This window comes from Brassica napus, chromosome C6 (assembly GCF_020379485.1).
Source record: "Brassica napus cultivar Da-Ae chromosome C6, Da-Ae, whole genome shotgun sequence".
Lineage (NCBI taxonomy): Eukaryota > Viridiplantae > Streptophyta > Magnoliopsida > Brassicales > Brassicaceae > Brassica > Brassica napus.
The window spans coordinates 1,690,095-1,706,824 of record NC_063449.1 but is presented as its reverse complement, the minus strand read 5'-3'; the positions used below and the strand labels follow the sequence as shown (position 1 = coordinate 1,706,824).

General features: G+C 41.5%; 4 protein-coding genes across 4 annotated transcripts; 1 reads left to right on the top strand and 3 right to left on the bottom strand.

Annotated features, from left to right (window-relative positions):
- Nucleotides 1-5,586: 5,586 nt before the first annotated feature.
- Nucleotides 5,587-8,329, bottom strand: LOC106364572 (probable delta-aminolevulinic acid dehydratase 2, chloroplastic). The gene is made up of 9 exons (XM_013804115.3): nucleotides 7,872-8,329; nucleotides 7,690-7,801; nucleotides 7,355-7,428; nucleotides 7,159-7,227; nucleotides 6,993-7,076; nucleotides 6,832-6,901; nucleotides 6,575-6,752; nucleotides 6,438-6,491; nucleotides 5,587-6,037 (listed from the first exon to the last, which is right to left on the bottom strand). Exons 1-9 carry the CDS (start codon nucleotides 8,106-8,108, stop codon nucleotides 5,713-5,715), a joined length of 1,203 nt encoding a protein of 400 aa, XP_013659569.1. The 5' UTR covers nucleotides 8,109-8,329; the 3' UTR covers nucleotides 5,587-5,712.
- Nucleotides 8,330-9,995: 1,666 nt separating this feature from the next.
- LOC106363139 lies at nucleotides 9,996-10,562 on the bottom strand. Its single transcript, XM_013802933.1, has one exon. The coding sequence runs from the start codon at nucleotides 10,560-10,562 to the stop codon at nucleotides 9,996-9,998; it is 567 nt and encodes a 188-aa protein (XP_013658387.1).
- A 1,094-nt stretch (nucleotides 10,563-11,656) lies between these two features.
- Nucleotides 11,657-12,517, top strand: LOC106363138 (aldehyde dehydrogenase family 3 member H1-like). Its single transcript, XM_013802932.1, has 5 exons — nucleotides 11,657-11,701; nucleotides 11,775-11,843; nucleotides 11,923-11,930; nucleotides 12,063-12,325; nucleotides 12,375-12,517. Exons 1-5 carry the CDS (start codon nucleotides 11,657-11,659, stop codon nucleotides 12,515-12,517), a joined length of 528 nt encoding a protein of 175 aa, XP_013658386.1.
- An 880-nt stretch (nucleotides 12,518-13,397) lies between these two features.
- Nucleotides 13,398-14,672, bottom strand: LOC106363137. Its single transcript, XM_048759540.1, has 2 exons — nucleotides 13,571-14,672; nucleotides 13,398-13,486 (listed from the first exon to the last, which is right to left on the bottom strand). Exons 1-2 carry the CDS (start codon nucleotides 14,670-14,672, stop codon nucleotides 13,398-13,400), a joined length of 1,191 nt encoding a protein of 396 aa, XP_048615497.1.
- Between the last annotated feature and the right edge of the window lie 2,058 nt (nucleotides 14,673-16,730).

Below are 16,730 nucleotides of genomic sequence, written 5' to 3'. Positions count from 1 at the left end.
TTCGCAAGTAATGCCGTGTTGAAAGCTTGGATATCTCGGATTCCAAGTCCTCCCAATGCTTTGGGTGCTGTTGGTTTATCCCAACAACACATTTTTCTTTGTTCCGGTGACGCGTCCCATCATAATCTCGTGAGCGTGGATTGAATCCTCTTGCAAAGGCTCACTGGCAATAGGAAACATGTCATTGTATACGCCGGAGTAGCAGTAAGGGCTGCTTTCAACATCACCAGTTTGCCCGCCTGAGAGAGTTGCTGTGATGACCAGCAGGCTGCCTGTTGCCTTATCCGATCCACAATGCCCGTAAAGAGGTCTTTTTTCCGTCGACCGAAATGCTCCGGGAGTCCAAGGTACTTTCCTACGCTTCCCTCCTTCTCAATCTCGAGGTGTGATTTAACACGTTCCCGTATTACCTGCGGGGTCTTTGCTGAAAAGGATATCGATGACTTAGAAGTATTAATCATCTATCCTGACGACACTCTATACTTGTGGAGAATTTCCATCAACGAAGCACAACTACCTTCATCCGTTTCTAGGAAGAACATAGTGTCGTCTGCGAAAAGGAGATGGTTTATTCTTGGTGCCCGTGTAGCAACTCTCAGACCCGATAAATGGTCACTTCGCTGAGATCTTCTACACAGTCCCGAAAGTACTTCTCCGCACATAATGAACAAATAGGGGGACAGAGGATCACCTTGTCTGATCCCTCTAGACGGGATGATCCTTCCGTGGACTGAATCATTGATCAGGAAGGACTAGGACACCGAGGTAACACACTGCATGATCTGATTCACAAAGGGAGCCGCGAAACCGAAGCGTATCAGTACCGCTTCAATAAACTGCCACTCTAACTGGTCGTAGGCTTTGCTCATGTCTGTTTTTACAGCCATAGAGCATCGGACCTCAGCCTCAGAAACCTTGAGATAGTGGAGGATCTCGTGGGTTATGAGAACGTTATCGGAGATGGCTCTCCCAGGAACAAAAGCCGATTGTGTCTCGGAGATAATATCTTGGAGAATCGGTTTTAATCTGAGGGAGATTATTTTTGCGATGACATTGTAGACAACGTTGCATAAGGCTATCGGCCGGTAATCAGATACTAGCTTGGCGCTTGTGAGTTTCGGTATGAGCCTGACATAAGTGATGTTGGTGGCAGAAGGTAGGACGCCTGTTCGGAAGAAAGCCTGGATTTCCGAGATCAGGGAAGGTCCTATAGTGCTCCAGTTAGAATGGAAAAAGCTTGCAGAAAACCCATCCGGGTCAGGGGCTTTATCCGGGTGTATGAGGAACAAGGAATATTTAATCTCTGCCGGATCAGGAATGGAAGCTAGTCTTTCGTTAGCCGCCTCAGAGACGCTTGAAGTAATAGCTGAGGCCACGATCTCCCTCGTGTCTCCCGCAGTATTATCATTGTTGCTCGAAGTGAATATTTCCGAAAAGTACGCCGCTATTTGACCTGCAATCTGTTCTTCCTCATAGTAGGCTGTACCATCAGAGTCTTCTATTACAGTTATCCTGTTACGAGCTCTTCTTCCTTTTGCCACTGCATGAAAGTATCCAGAATTCTTATCGCCTAGAGCTAGCCACATAATCCTGCTCCGTTGTCGCCAAAATTCTTCTTCCTCTTTATATTCCGCCATTAGATTACCGTTTAGAGAAGATATGAGCTCATCATTGCCCTGGGGATCAGTCATTGCGGCATGCAAGTGTTGTTTCAGCTTGCTGATCTTTTCCTTGTTGTTGAAAAATTGTTCCCTTGTCCAGGCTAAGATAGCTCGTCTACACAGGGCTAATCTGGAGTTGACGGAGGCTTCTGCGTTAGAGTTCCAGATGCTGGCGATAAGCTCCTTAACCTCCTCATTGTCCCGGAGTCTGCGATCGAATCTGAAGAGACGGTTGCGTCGACGTTTAGCTGAGTCGAAGATCGTGATTAGTGGTCTATGATCAGACCCTTCAAAGCCCAAGTATTGGCATCTTTCGGTGGGGAAGCTGTCAGACCAGGCCGGGTTGACTAGGGATCGGTCTAATCTGCAGTACACTAGGTGAGTCCACCGTTTGCCTCTCCACGATAGGCAATTACCCGAGTGTTGAAAATCGAAGAGATTACCGCATGCTAACATGTTCCAGAAAGCTCCAAAAGTTCCTTCAGCTCTCTCCGGGCCTCCGGATTTCTCGCAGTTATCAACTATTTCATTAAAGTCTCCAGTTAACAACCAAGCTGATGTTCTTGTTAGAGCTAGATCAATCAAAGAATCCCAAATAATATTTCGATTAGAAACTTCTGGTTCACCATATACAAAGGTAACATGGACAGTAGCGCCTTTATACAAGATGACCGTATCTATTAAGTTCTTAGACGATGATAGAATTTGAAGATCTATGTCTTGCTTCCAATAAAGCGCGAGACCTCCACTGCTTGGCCTGGCTGGAGGAACTAGAAAGTGACGATCTGGATCAAGGAAGTTTAGTTCTTTGAGAACAAAGGGATCCAGGTTCTTTGTCTCCATGAGGAATATGATATCTAGGGATGCTTGCTGACGAAGCTCCCTAATGTGCTGGACTGTCATGGGATTCCCCAGCCCACGACAGTTCCATCGCTAAGGAAGATCGGGAGTTTGCAGAGGAAAATCCGTCTGCTGTCTCGAGATAGCTGGGATCAAGACTATCGGGGGAGCAGTGTCTGCAGTCGCTGTCCTATTCTGTCGTGTGGAGACTCTTGACGATCTTGAGTGCCTCGATGAAGACGAGCTAAGTTTCTTTTCTTGGAACCCATTCCTGAGTAAGATTTCGGACTCAGTCTGATATAATTTATATTGTCCTTGGGCTTCCAAGGCCGACCCCGCTTCCTTGTTTGAATCTCAGGTGCTTGAACAATACCTTCTTCCTCAGGGATTGGTTCTGAATAGTTTGGTACCGGTGGTAAAGCTAAGCGGTCCATTGCAGCGGACGTGGAGGCTTGTAAGATATGTGAAGCTGTCTCTTCCACTACACCATTCAGTTCGCTCTGAACTACCCTTTGTTTTCTAGCTTCCCTCTCTACAGGGTCAGAGCAATTAATATACTGGAGAGTAACAACTCTAAGATCTTCCATAATCTCTTCCCTCGAAGGGACAGAGGGGAGAGGAGGAAAGTCTGCTGCATCCAGGTTGCGCCCGACCGGGTTGGGTGGGAAGAAAGGAGCGCTAGGTGGTGTAACTTCCTGGTTGAGGATCGGTGATTTAGGCCTCCACTTGAGATTAAGAGACTGACGGTGAGCTTCTCTACGGTTTCCTCCCATCCGATCATCATCGTTATGATTAGTTATGCGTCTTGTGTATGGAGGGGAGGTGTAGCTGTGATCATTCTGTTCAGGGCCTGGTGTCTTAACACGTTCTCTTGAAGGGTGTGATTGATCCAATGCTGGTGTGATCTTGTTCCTCGTTCCCAGTGGACGGAGATATGCAGAGGAGACTCTGTCTCCAAAAGGTTTCCCGTGACGGTCCAGCCTCTGCTGGAAAGGTCTGCTGTAATCAGCAGCCGAGGCTTTGGGTTCGTGGGAGGAGCTTAGAGGCAACATAGAACCTCCCTGTTGATGAGAGTGCGATGGCGGGTTGGAGTCTGTCTGTAAGCTAGTGATTGGAGGGGGTCTCTCTGGGCACTGGGACTGAAGGTGAGATAATCTGTAGCATATGAAACAGTGATTACCCAGCTTTTCATATATAATACAGGGAGATGATGCTCTCTTCTCCTGAATCAAAGTCCATTGCAGCTTCCATTATCAATGGCTTCAAGCCATTTACCAGTACTCTGATCCGCGCAGAAGATCTTGTTACTTCATAGGTTTCGAGTTCCCCCAACTCCAGTCCTATATTACGAACAACTTTTTCATGCCAGTAGTGGAGAGGAATGCCTCTGAGAGATATCCAGAAGGGTATCTATCCCGGGAAGCTTGGGGAGATTATCCACTCCCACCGTTGAATTATGACCATCCAGCGGCCATATATATTGGTATGGTCTGTTGCTTAGAACCTCACGCAAGTTACTCTCTGAGTTGAGGCGAAACTGAAAACAACCATTTCCAAGGTCTGAGCCAGATGAGGAGCCTATCAGTTTCCAGGTCTTAGCAAGATAAGGTAGAACCAAGCTCATCTTTTGTTCCATTGGGTTGGTTAAACGACCCACTAGAGTGAGCATGTTATCCTTGATAAGCTCAGATGTGTCAAACTCGGGAGCACGCATCCTTAGTCTAGGAGGGCCTGGGGGGTTGCTTGCAGGAGCCTTGCCCTTTTCCTCTGCGGAAAATCTTCGAGCCATTGTGTAGTTGACTGCGAGGGAGCTAACAGTAGTAACTTTAGTCAAGTGGAGGTAGAGTAGAAGTTTGTAGCTAACGTCTCGAAAGACCCAGACAACTTCAGGAGAAGAGTGTGCGCCGGAGGAGAAGAGCACCGGAGTTTTCAGGAGACTAGTTGGGACAGAGGAGTTACAGTCGACTCTTCCCTGAGTTAACAGGCCTGTCGGGAGCGGCCGAGACCACTTTCAGATCGGGATGTAGTTACCATACTGGTGATGGGGTTGACTGGAGAAGTTCTCTCCGGCCTCCGCCGGAGGAAAAAGCGTGGAAGGAGCTCATGGCTGTTTTGAGATTTGAAATCTTCTAAAAATGGAAACGAAACCAGGTTGGTGAGAAAGTCAGACGATTGGTCGTTTACCAAACATGACCGAAACATGTAACAAACCAGGTAGACAAAAACCGTGGGAGATTAAACCGGAGTAGTTTGAGCCTGCCTAGGAAAGAGTACCCCAGAGAGAATTTTATCACTTGGGAGACAAAACATAACTTGGGAGAATTTTATATCTATATAGTGTTATTTCGGTCAACTTTTTCGGGATTTTATACGGGATTTATTGGAATGTGTATATGCTACGAAGTTGGTTGGTTAAACTCACCACGATTAATTAAGATTTATGATACTCACAACAGATCATTCATATTTGATTCCTAGCTTGCAAGTGAAACAAAGAACAGTAGCGTCAACTGAAGATAACTGCAAGGTTGACAATTCTCAAAATCCAAGAAGAAAAATGCGGAATTCGAAAGCATACAGCGAGTAAGATTACAAAGTTTTTGGATCAATATTTTTCTTGGCCTGAGTGAGATATTAATTTCTTTTTTCTTTCCACCACATACATATATAAGAGTTTGTAGCAGTTTAAGGATTGATCTAAGATTTAATCTTGGTAAATTCCACGCTTCCATATTTAATTCTTAGCTTGCAAGTGAGGTAACGAATCACAAGTAACGTCAAATGGTGATCATTTCAACGGTTAAAAGTCGATAAATTAAGGTTTAGGGGAGAAGAAACTGCATTTAAAATATATGAAAAGATAGCAAAGTAATTCGCAAGCATGCATACGTAGCCGGTAGGCCTAGCCAGCTTTACGTAACGATGAAAAACATATTGTTCGCTCGAATTGGGATATTGCTGTGTCCTTATGGAATATGTTGTAAAGATACATGAGAATATTAATAATACAAGATAAATTTCAATGAATGGAACTATGGAAGTAGTAGATATGAAAGAAGTCTAGTCAATTTCTGAGTTTGCGTATGTGTAAAAAGTAAATTTTTATTCTTAAAAAAGTTTTTCAAGTTGTACAATTCTGGTTGTGGATGTATATATATGTAATAAACACAAAACGAACGGAAATAATCGACGACTAGTTGAAATAATTTCTTTAATTTTCGCCGCATAGTATTGTAGCAGCTTGAAGGGCAAAGTAAGTAAGAATGAGATCGGCACCAGCTCGGCGTAAGCAGATCAATGACTCCATCATAACTTTTTCCTCATCGATCATTTTCAGAAGTCCTGCGGCTTTTATCATTGAGTACTCACCAGAAACCTGGCAAGCTCCAATGGGTAACAGAGTTTGATCCTTCAATAAACGTATGATATCGAGAGAAGGAAGAGCTGGCTTCACCATTAGGATATCTGCTCCTTCAGCTTCATCTTCCCGTGCTTCCATCAATGCCTCTCTTGAATTTGCTGGGTTTATCTGATAACTTTTAGTTCCTCAAATTTAACAACATTACAAATCAATTAGTAGGGCAAGCAAAGCAAAGGAACATAATAAATACACATACAAGACAAAATCATCCATTTTGGTTGTACTGGTTTCAACCGCCCTTAATTTGCGTAAACTGATTTACATGTAAAAACAATTAGTTATAACATTTTCAGATTTTTAACACAAATCGTGTTGACAAAAACACAAATCTTGTTATGTTTTTTATTGAAACATATTGGCAAAGTGTAAACGAAAATACTAAATGCAAACAACGTTTCTTATGAATTATGATTATTAATACTTTTTTAAATGATAAATATTTTGGTTTCAATAGGAAATATATACTAATAACCTGTTAAGACATAAATAAACGATGAAGACTATAGTGGTTTTACGTTTTCTTGTCCAATTGCACTTTGCGAAAACGGCCATACAATGAACTTGTATACCTGTTGGTAGAGTCACAACAATTAATTAGATTGGAATTAACTATAGAAAATAAAGTAAGATGAAATCTTAAGTAGTAGTTTACTTGACAGAGTAAGACATGATGGAAACATGGTGAAAACCCTTAGCATCCAGAGCTGCACGAACCGCACCAACACGACCATCTAACATCTCACTGGTACAAACAACATCTGCTCCAGCTCGAGCCTGAGAAACTGCTTGTTTGCGCAGTTGGTGAATCGTTTCATCGTTCAATATCACACCTGTAAGACCGATGAATGTTTCCGAAATTACGACGGAAAAGGTCTTGTTTTATGTAACAATACATAAAACATTTCCTACCATCTTCTCCTATGATCCCACCATGGCCACTGGAAGAGTACTCGTCAAAATTGACATCGGTGTAAATAACCTTTTGAAGTTCGAAGAAAATAATAAAAATCATGTTAAGGACCACTTCCTCTTCCTAGTGAGCAAAGAGGACATAACTACATGTATCTTACGAGATCAGGGAATCTATCTTTAAGAAGACCAACTGTTCGTTGCACTAGACCATTGTCGTTGAAAGCCTCTTCTCCTATTGGAGACTATAATAAAGGTTAAATTTGATTATTAAATGTATGGGAACTTCATGTGGGTTGATTATAAAGAAGAAGAAAGTGAGGAAACCTTTAACGTATCAGGAACTTTAGGATACAACATTATGCTATTCACACCAACATCTCTTGCCTTTGCAACCTATATTCCTCCCAAAATACACACGGAAGGGCTGTTAGCAAAATCGTGATCAAATAAAATAATTTATAAGTAAAATGAGAAGACATCAGTTGCCCAGTCTAAGTTTTTGAAAAGACACAATACTCACTTCTTCAATGAGGCCGTGTCTCCAACCAAGCATGTAACGTCCGGGCATCGTTTTTATCGGAATGTCTACCTCACCTGCGACAAAAGAAGAGATGTTAATGCACAAAACCATTTGCAGGTGCGGACGTGCGGACGCACGGCCAAGGTATGGGGTCAAGTGCCCCCATCTCATTTTAAAATTTCCTTCAGTAATTCTTATGATGTCTATAAAATGCCCCCAACTGAAAAATATTTTTTTATGTATGTGCCCCCACCTAATTACATTCCTGCATCCGCCACTGACTATTAGTGTTTTTTTTTACAACCGTATTAGCTTTCAACGAAACTCAAGCTCACCTTGATGAATGAAGACCGGGTATATGAAATTATCAGGAGAGATATTAGTTTCTTGAAAGGCAGCTCTCTGAGTAGGGGACTTGCGGTTACGACGTGCGCGTTTGCTTAGGTGCTAAACAACAGTTAAACCCGCATTAAATTGTGAAGAACAAAATAAATTTAAGAGAAAAATGTTTACGTACAAGAGGCTGATGAATCACAGGCTCGGCAGGTTTGCGCTTTACCAGAACCTCCTCGTGAGCAATTACCGGCCATTTCATGGAGGAGTCGATCCCTTGCAGTTGACAAGAAACTTCTGTTCGTCGGAAAGGATTGATTCTCACGTTATACGATGCTGCTTTCAGGCTCAAGTAGCTCTTCTGTTCAAACCCTTTCATTGTCGGAATTTTGCAAGGAGATCTAAACATAGACGACGTCATGTATATATGCTGAAAAATGTAGAAAAATAAACTCTTATATGAAGAAAGCTGTAATACTCGGGGAGTAATACGTCTGATTTATAGTCTTTTTTGGTTTGCTCTGAAGAGTGAAATCTTTGAAGGTAATATTATTTTATTTTAGGTCGCAAATATCAATGATATTAACGTGCAGCTAATTTACATGTAACATGACAAACGTAAAATTAATAATCCTATTCAAAGTTCATTGTGAATTTGACTTATAAGCATATCTTACCTTAGGTAATCTACGATATATTTTGGTGTCGACAGATCTTATAGTTGACAAAATTTTATATGAATTTCGATATTAGTCTTTTTAATCCAGGCTTTATCGGCATTAAAAATTAATAACATTAAAAACACTAAGTACAATTAATATTAATCGTGTTAACTGAGATTAGTCGTTTTGATCCCAGCTTTATTAGAGAGAGGAGTGGTCGTATTTTCCTATGTGATGTACCTATCCATATGTGATGTACCTTTTCACATGTGATGTACCTATTCACACACCATTCTAGTCATCTCAAAGAGCGTACGGTTTCGACATTCGACAACTCCATTATGCTGAGGTGAGTATGGGGCTATCATGTGTCTGTTAATTCCGTTTTTATCGCAGTAAACCATGAACTCATGTGACATGAACTCGCCTTCTCTATCTGTACAAAATGTTTTCACCGTTGTCTTTGTTTCTTGTTCCGCAAGTCCCTTGAACACTTTGAACTTCTCCAAGGCTTTGCTCTTCTCTTTAAGTAGTATAGTCCACATGTAGCGGATACAATCATCAATTAGAACAAACACATAGCGCTTCTTTCCTGGTGTGGGAGGTGATATAGGTCCGCATAAGTCTCCGTGTACAAGCTCAAGTGGATGCATCGCTCTGAACGAAGTTGCTTGAGAGAAAGGTTGTCTCCTTTGTTTTCCAAGTAGGCATGAAACACACGTTTTTTTCTCTCGATAGTTATATGAGGAATGCCCACGACCAACTCTTTATTTATCATCATCTTCATTGTCTCGATCGCAACATGTCCTTACCGTGCATGCCACTTTGATGACTCCGTAGGTGCTGAGGTAAGTAGGCATTGGATGGTATCGGCTTGTAAGGTTACTTTATACAAGCGGTTCTTTGACCGTGTGGTCTTTACCATTAGAGCTCCGGTCTTGTCATAAAGCATTAGGGCGTCATCTTTCATTCTTACTTCACAACCTACTTTGGTGGCTTGACATAAACTCACAATATTGCTTCTCAGGCCCGGTATATAGTAAACATTGTTTAGTATTTTATTTTCACCTCCTTTAAGAATGCAACGAATTGACCCTTTCCTTTTATGTCGATACAGGAATCATCCCCGAACCAAACCTTTCCAGTAACTCCCTCGTCGAGCTTGTAAAAGAACAGTCGGTTCCCACTCATGTGGTTGCTTGCCCCATTGTCAAGATACTACAGGTTTCCCATCCCTTGATCAACGTCGAAGATGCTTGGCTTCACTTTTTCCTCTTTGAGATACACTACTTTATGCATCATAAGTTCATCAGCTTCTTGTGTATCTCCCTTCTTCTTCTCGGAAGTTTATTGTAGTTTAAGTAGCTTGTCCGGACAATTACTTGTGTAATGTCCTTGTTTGTCAAACGCAAAGCACGTAATATGGATTGTATCTCTGTTTTGTCCTTGTCTATATGCCTCTCTCTGTGCATAAAAACCACCGTAGCATCCTCGACCTCTTCCTCTCCAGTTACCTCGTCCACCTCTTCCTCGTCCTCCACGTCCATAGCCATCTTGCTGCGACTCACTGTTGTTAGCATACAGTAACTTGCCATTATCGTCTTGATGTTCTTCATTGTCTTCACATATTCGCTCTTCGTAAGCCTTTAGTCGACCCACGATGCCTCAAAGCTAGTCGTGTTTAGGTCGAGAACCTGCTCAAGTGATGCGAAAATATGAATGTATTTTCTCCTTGGTAGACTTTTCAAGAACTTCTTGACAATCTTCGGTTCTTCAATGATTTCCCCTAAAGAGGCAGATTTCGACGAGATTTCCGAAAGTTTTCCCACGAATGAGTCAATGGTGTCTTCTTCCTTCATCTTGAGTCTGTCGAATTTAGCCATTAGAATTTGCAAACGAGCTTCTTGTACTGTCTCAGCCCCGACATGTCTTGCTTTGATAGCCTCCCATACTCCTTTGGCTGTATCGAGATCACCGACTTGTAATGTTAGAGCCTCAGGGATGGATTGAAAGAGCAAAGCTATAGCCATGTTATTCTTCTCTTCATGTTTGCTTCCAGGATCGATAGCCTCCCATACTTTATTAACTTTGAGCGCAATTTTCATTCTCATGGCCCAGACAGCGTAATTGGTCGAGGTGAGCATTGGACACTTGATGGACGAGGGTCCAGTTTCTTTGATATTCGTCTCAGCTTCTTCCTTTATATCGGCCATGGTTGTCTTCTTCGCAGGATCGCTTGTTTGTGGCTTGTTTTAATGTGTATGGCTCTGATACGAACTATTGAATCACAAACAAACTTTAACAAGAAGTCCTTCTCTTATTAATCACTCAAACTCTCAAATCTCAAATCACAAAATCACTCTCACAAATCACAAGATACGTAACAACATAAGCATCTCTATTTATAAGACTAGATAACTCCTAATCCTATTAGCAACAGCTTTTCCTTATTTCCTAATCCTATTACAAATCTATATCTTACTAGGGTTAGGATAGCTTGTGTCTCAAGCTATTGTCAAGCTTAATCCAACATAGACGTATCTTTCGGACGTTTGTCCCGTGTGCCCTCGTTACATCCCAATGAACAACAAAACTGAGCTTCCGAAAATGGACCTTTCACATTTAGTATTACCAACATAAGTTGCCACTTTAGTTTTTTTATTCGTGTTATTTCTTAGGCATGTGTTTATGGTTTGGTATGAACAATATGTAGTCTGGTCATTAAGTTCTTTTGGTGTACAAGCTGTGAGTTTGATTAGATCAATATTCTGATTACTTTTTGCTAGATGTATGTAAAATGGTTACCTAATTATAATTAGGAAAGCCATGAAATCTAGTAGTTAGTATTTGATTATGATGGTTAACTAATACTAATTACTAGGGAAACCAGTCAATCTACTCCCCTATGTTCCTTACTATAAAAGGTTTTGCGTGAATGCACAAAAATTAAAAAACTTATTTTTTAGAACACAATGTTATTAAATAATTTAAATTAAACATAAGTTGTTATTAAATAATTTAAATTAAACATAAGTGTAGTAAAATGTAATTGGTTGGCCAATTTTCAATAAGGGTAAAATACATAAAAAGTATAAAAACATCTTATATTTTGAAACATCAAAACTTTTCTAAAACGTAACATCTTATATTGTGAAACGGAGAGAATTTGATTTTATGATGGTTCAGTAATTATGATTAGGAAAACCATGCAATCTGTTAGTTATTTGATTACGATGATTAAGTAATTATGATTAGGAAATCATGCAATATAATCTAGTAGTTATTTGATTACAATTGTTAACTAATAATGACTAGGAAAACCATTCAATCTAGTAGTCGTTTGATTATGATGGTTAACTAATAATGCCTAGAAAAACCATTGAATCTAGTAGTTATTTGATTATAATGGTTACGTAATTATGCAGGTAGCTCTATTGAGAAACTCGATCAAGTTAGCTCATAAGCAGCTAAAAGTCTGGATGGCACCAGATAAGGTGTGCTTTTAGATACAGCCTTATGCAAAGTTTGTTGTCAAATTTAATAACAATTATTCTGTTTTTATTTTAATCTCAGGCAAAGACGTCTTAAACAACGTTTCCTGCATCAGCCAAAATTGTGTCAGAACCTCTCGGACTGGTCCTTGTAATCTAGGCTTGGAATTATCCTTTTAGTATGTTTAAGCAACCCCTGACTGATTTATGTTTTCCTTCTAGCTTATCCATTCTGTATGCCTTCAAACGACATTTGAATACTTCTTGTTTCTTGCAAGTGTTGTCTATTGATCCTGTTATTGGTGCGATTTCTGCCGGGAATGGTGTTTTGTTAAAGCCATTAGAACTGGCTCCAGCTTCTTCTTCTCTGCTCGCAAAGTTACTGGAACAGTATCTAGACCCTTGTTCAGTGAGGGTTGTAGCAGGGGCTGTTACTGAAACAACTCTGCTGCTGGAGCAGAAGTGGGACAAAATATTCTACACAGGTTCATATTAACAAACACATTTCTAGGGAATGTTTTAAAAACACTAAAGGTTCTACTCTTGCTTGGTTTGGTAGTTCGAGAATTGGGCGTATCATAATGACGGCAGCTGCGAAGCATCTCACCCCGGTTTCTCTGGAGCTTGGGGGAAAATCTCCTGTTGTCATTGAAAGTTCAGAGACACCCAAATTATAACTCACAGACAAGAGATTTCAAGAACACTTTCTTGTAAATTAGAAACCTTTTAAACAATCCCCTAGATCTGTTTAATCTGATATATGCTCAGTCACACACGACTAGCAACATACCAGTTTCTAATCTCTAAATCACAGAGACCCAAGCTAAACACTTGTTACTTGATCTCTGTAGCCGACAAGAACAAACCTCTTGTTCTAGCTTTTTCTCTCTTAATGCTTAACCTAAAACTCTCTTAGATTATCTCATTAAGTAGACACGAAAAAGACAATATTCTATTTCCTAAAATCTTGCAAACTAGAAGATCTTCTTTGCTTCACGTCCAAGCAATATCTTCTATTTCCATAAGTTTGTGACACGTCACCACTCGTAACAAACTCGCCATACTGTGTTACACAATCACCGCACTGTGTAACACACTCTTAGCTCAGCTCGAACACGCGCACAATCTTGAGCTTACATTCTCCCCCTTTTTATCTGAATGTGACACTCTACTCAACTTAGAACCAGCTGTCCTAACATCAACTAGATATCGCTGTCGCCAATAGCACAGGATCAGAGCCTGTCGTACGCACAGAACAATGTCTTGCTAATGTAGTGTTGTTCTTAGTGAGTCAATTCAAGCTCTTCTAGCCACCATCTCATGATCGCAGCTCCCCCTGCATTATTGAATTACTGTCTCTCATTCTCCCCCTGTATTGAACAAATTTGAAATTCGAGAAACCAGAAACACAACATATTGATAAGCTTAAGAGTGTCAGATTACACAGCCATATTAATTCAAAAGAACATATGAAGCAACATCCAAGCAACATAGCAACATCGTAAACACTACAGACTTTCATTCGCTCAGAAACTCTCACTACAGAGTTCCATTCGCTCAGAAGCTCTCACTCTGATCACTGTCCTGCTCCATTACAACCTCCTCATCCCGTGAAGGCTGTTGTGTGTACTGCGGGTATTCTCCCCCTGAGTAGATGCACATTAAGATAAAACAAACAAGATTAGAGACGCATAAAATTCAAGAAATGACTACAAGTATGACACCCTTACTCCTCAAGCGAATCCGAATGTTTTTAAGATCAGCTATGGTTCGCTCAATGTCAGCCAAAAGATCCACAGACCGAGCATCAGCACCCTGTCCTCGACCTGCCTTGATGTCTTTGACAACGAGCTTCGGATATCCTGTGTACTCATCATCTTCTTCAAAAGACAACACAGTTCGTTGATAGTCAATGACTTGCTGAATCAGCGTAGGGAAGATGATCCTCCGAGACTTGTCAGTGTTAACGTTAGCTGAAAAACTGATGATCTGATCATAAACGGACTGACCAAAATCAAAACTCCCGTGATGATGAAGCATGTAGAGGAACTTGAGTCGCTCCTGATTCATTGAAGTGTAGTTAGTCGTAGGTATCCAGTTGGAGCACACGAGCTTGTAGAGCACCTGATTTGTCCGAGTTAGGTATTTGGAGCTCATGTCTTCCCAACGTTGCACTCGATTATCGGTCAAAAACGAGCACACAATGTCGATGTCAGCAGTCATGTAGTCAGGGTCCTCTTCAAATCCCGGAATCAGATACAGAGCATTGATCAGTGTAGGTGAGAAATCTACCATAGATCCACGAAGAAATACAGCAACGCCATCCTCTCTATTCTCAGCAGCCCCCAGATTCGCAATGAACTCTTTCACGACATTTGGGTGAAATAAATCGCAGTCAATTAGAGTATAGATCAGTCCGGACCTAACTACCACTCTTTTCACATCAGACAAGTTCTCATCATTCACATCTAACCTTTGTTGAATCACGAAGCCCCGGGGAGCCAACTTTTCATACCTTTCAGCTGCATTGCTTGTGACAAACCGACTCGAGACCGGTGTGATGTGCGAGCGAAGCAAATCGGGATTCTCCTGATTTCGTGCCTGGAAAGAGGCACGACTTGCTTGATAGCGTGGCTCCTTGGGTTGGAAAGCTTCAACCTCGTCATCAGAGGAAGAGGTAACTGCAGCAGGTGGTGACGGTGGTGACGGAGTTGTTTCTCGGCGCTGCTTGCGGACTCGTTTTCGGGAAGATTCAGAGGGCCCAGCGGCGGAGGAAACCGGCGCAGATGTTACTTTCACAGACAATCGAGAGCTTCTGCGGGAAGGTTGCATGTTTCGACTTTGGAGAGAAGAAGAGATGTGGCGGAAGCTGTTTTTGGGAGTGACACACGGAAAACCCTAATTCCATTTATTGAACTCAATTTAAAGCATTAGTCCCAAATCAAGTTCCATTTATTGAATTAAATAATCATAAATAAAACCCTGTGTGTAAAGCAATAAAACTGATGCATTATACACACATGTAACCAGGAGCACAGACTTCACTTACAGTCGTATAAGAGCAGAGGAGTCATGTGAATTGTGATATGAGCCAGTCCCGTAACATAACCAGCATATACACATAGGCATCTACGAACATGATGCCTGCATCTCGGGGGTAAAGTCACTGAAGAACGATTTAGCCACACATCTAGCTACCAAAACTTTTATAAATGAAATCAATGAGTCAACCCAAGTCTGTAGCTATTTCTCAGCCGAGTAGCTATCGCAAACGAGATTCTACTGTGTTCATTCAGTTAACCCCAACTCTGTTTTTCACACTCTTCTGTACAGTCTGGAAACACATGTTAGGTATCTTGTGCGTCTGTCTCTCCATCTTCACAAACAACCACGTATCATCAGTTCACAAGCAATGAATACACAACTCCATTGTTAGGAAAGAGATGGAATCCAGAGACAAAGTGGAGTGACACCCTGCTCCGAAACATTTATCCCAAGAGATTGGTAACATGCCTGCCTAGTCAAGACAGTGATCGAGATTAGAGGCAAAGTGGGGTAACACCCAGCTCCATCATGAGTATCTATCATTCCAGGCCTTGTTCACGATTGATTTCTTTGTTGAGTAACACATCTCTTTCATGAGGCTGCACACGAGTCTTATTTCTTGACCTTTTCGTGTGACACACGTTTATCCTTATGTAACACTCACCCTCTTATGTGTTTCCTCATTCAATCCAGGCAGTGATCAATACCTCAAACGTGAAATGGGGTAACATCTCAGTTCAAGGTGAGTGCCCTTCACCAGTGAATCAGAAGAGAGAGTTAACCAGAGTCAGATAAACAAACTTACACAGCGGAACTTGTTGACTCAAGGTGTTAGTGGGGGAGTAGCATCGACGTACGGAGTCCATCGACTCTTCTTTTTACAGTGACTCTTCCCCCTTCTCCAGGTCTTAATCAGAGTTCCATGATTCCCAACGCCTTTCTAAGACCCAGAAAGGTGTTGTGATCCAATGGTTTGGTAAAGAGATCTGCAAGTTGTTTCTCAGTTGGGACATGCTCTAATATCACAATCCTCATTTCCACTAACTCTCGCACAAAGTGATGTCTGATATCCACGTGCTTAGTACGTGAATGCTGAACTGGATTTTTAGACAGATTTATAGCACTCATGTTATCACAATGAACAAGCATAGGAGCAGAGGTGATACCGTAATCGACAAGCATTTGTCGCATCCAAAGGAGCTGCGTGCAACAACTTCCTAGTGCAATGTATTCAGCTTCTGCTGTGGATAGAGAGACACAGTTTTGTTTCTTGCTATGCCATGAGACCATGTTGTTTCCCAAGAAAAAGCAACCACCCGATGTGCTGTGTCTGTCATCTAAGCAACCTGCCCAATCAGCATCACAAAAACCTGCAAGATTCACATTAGTCTCAAATGTATAATGAAGACCAAAGTCAAGGGTGCCTTTCACGTATTTGATAATACGCTTTACTGCATTCATGTGAGACTCTTTTGGTTTAGCTTGATAGCGAGCACAAATCCCCACACTGAGGCATAGATCAGGACGACTCGCCGTGAGGTAAAGAAGGCTTCCAATCATGGCTCGGTAGAGTTTCTCATCAACTGGTTTCCCATCGCTATCTCTGGAAAGTTTGGTTGTTGTGCTCATAGGAGTTTTTGCAGTCTTACTTGTCTGCATTCCAAATCGCTTGATGAGATTTTTGGCATAGGTACTCTGTGACACTGTGATTCCATCGGTTAGTTGTTTGACCTGAAGTCCAAGGAAATAGCTCAGTTCACCAACCATACTCATTTCAAATTCCTTTGTCATAGTCTTCACGAAGTCATCAACCATTTGCTTAGACGTTCCTCCGAAGATGATATC